Below are 420 nucleotides of genomic sequence, written 5' to 3'. Positions count from 1 at the left end.
ATGGAGCCCCCCCCACCTGCCCCACACACCCTGGTACCTTCACATTCTCCTTGGCAGGGGCCGTGTGCGGTGGCAGCACAGTGCCTGAGGGCCATTTCTTCACATCCTGCCCATAGCCAGGGGGCACCAGCACCTGCAGCCATGGGGGTGGATGGAGTCAGTACTGAGGGACCCCAGGGCTGGGGGACGACCTTGATACAGGGAGAAGCAGACTCGAGGTCTTACCTGCCCATCAATGTAGGCAACCTCCCCACGCAGGACCACCCTCCGCACCGTCCCCTTCACCTTCATGCCCTCAAAGGGTGTCCAGCGGGCCTTGGAGAAGGCCATGCAGCTGGGGATGATCCACTCGTGCTCCAAGTCCACCTGAAAGAATAGCAGGTCAGAAGCAGCAGGGCCAGGGTTGGCACCGGATCCGGG

General features: G+C 62.6%; 1 protein-coding gene across 1 annotated transcript in view; it reads right to left on the bottom strand.

The window, feature by feature from the left end:
* CAD (carbamoyl-phosphate synthetase 2, aspartate transcarbamylase, and dihydroorotase) overlaps nt 1-420 on the bottom strand; it is a gene marked incomplete at both ends in the record, with an annotated part of 12498 nt that overhangs the window by 2552 nt on the left and 9526 nt on the right. The window contains 2 exon segments of the mRNA XM_010012998.1: nt 36-133; nt 226-366. Coding sequence (XP_010011300.1) covers nt 36-133; nt 226-366 — 239 coding nt within the window.

Source organism: Nestor notabilis, unplaced genomic scaffold (genome assembly GCF_000696875.1).
Source record: "Nestor notabilis isolate BGI_N333 unplaced genomic scaffold, ASM69687v1 scaffold16144, whole genome shotgun sequence".
NCBI classification, from domain to species: Eukaryota; Metazoa; Chordata; class Aves; order Psittaciformes; family Psittacidae; genus Nestor; species Nestor notabilis.
This window is presented reverse-complemented; position numbering and strand designations above follow the sequence as displayed.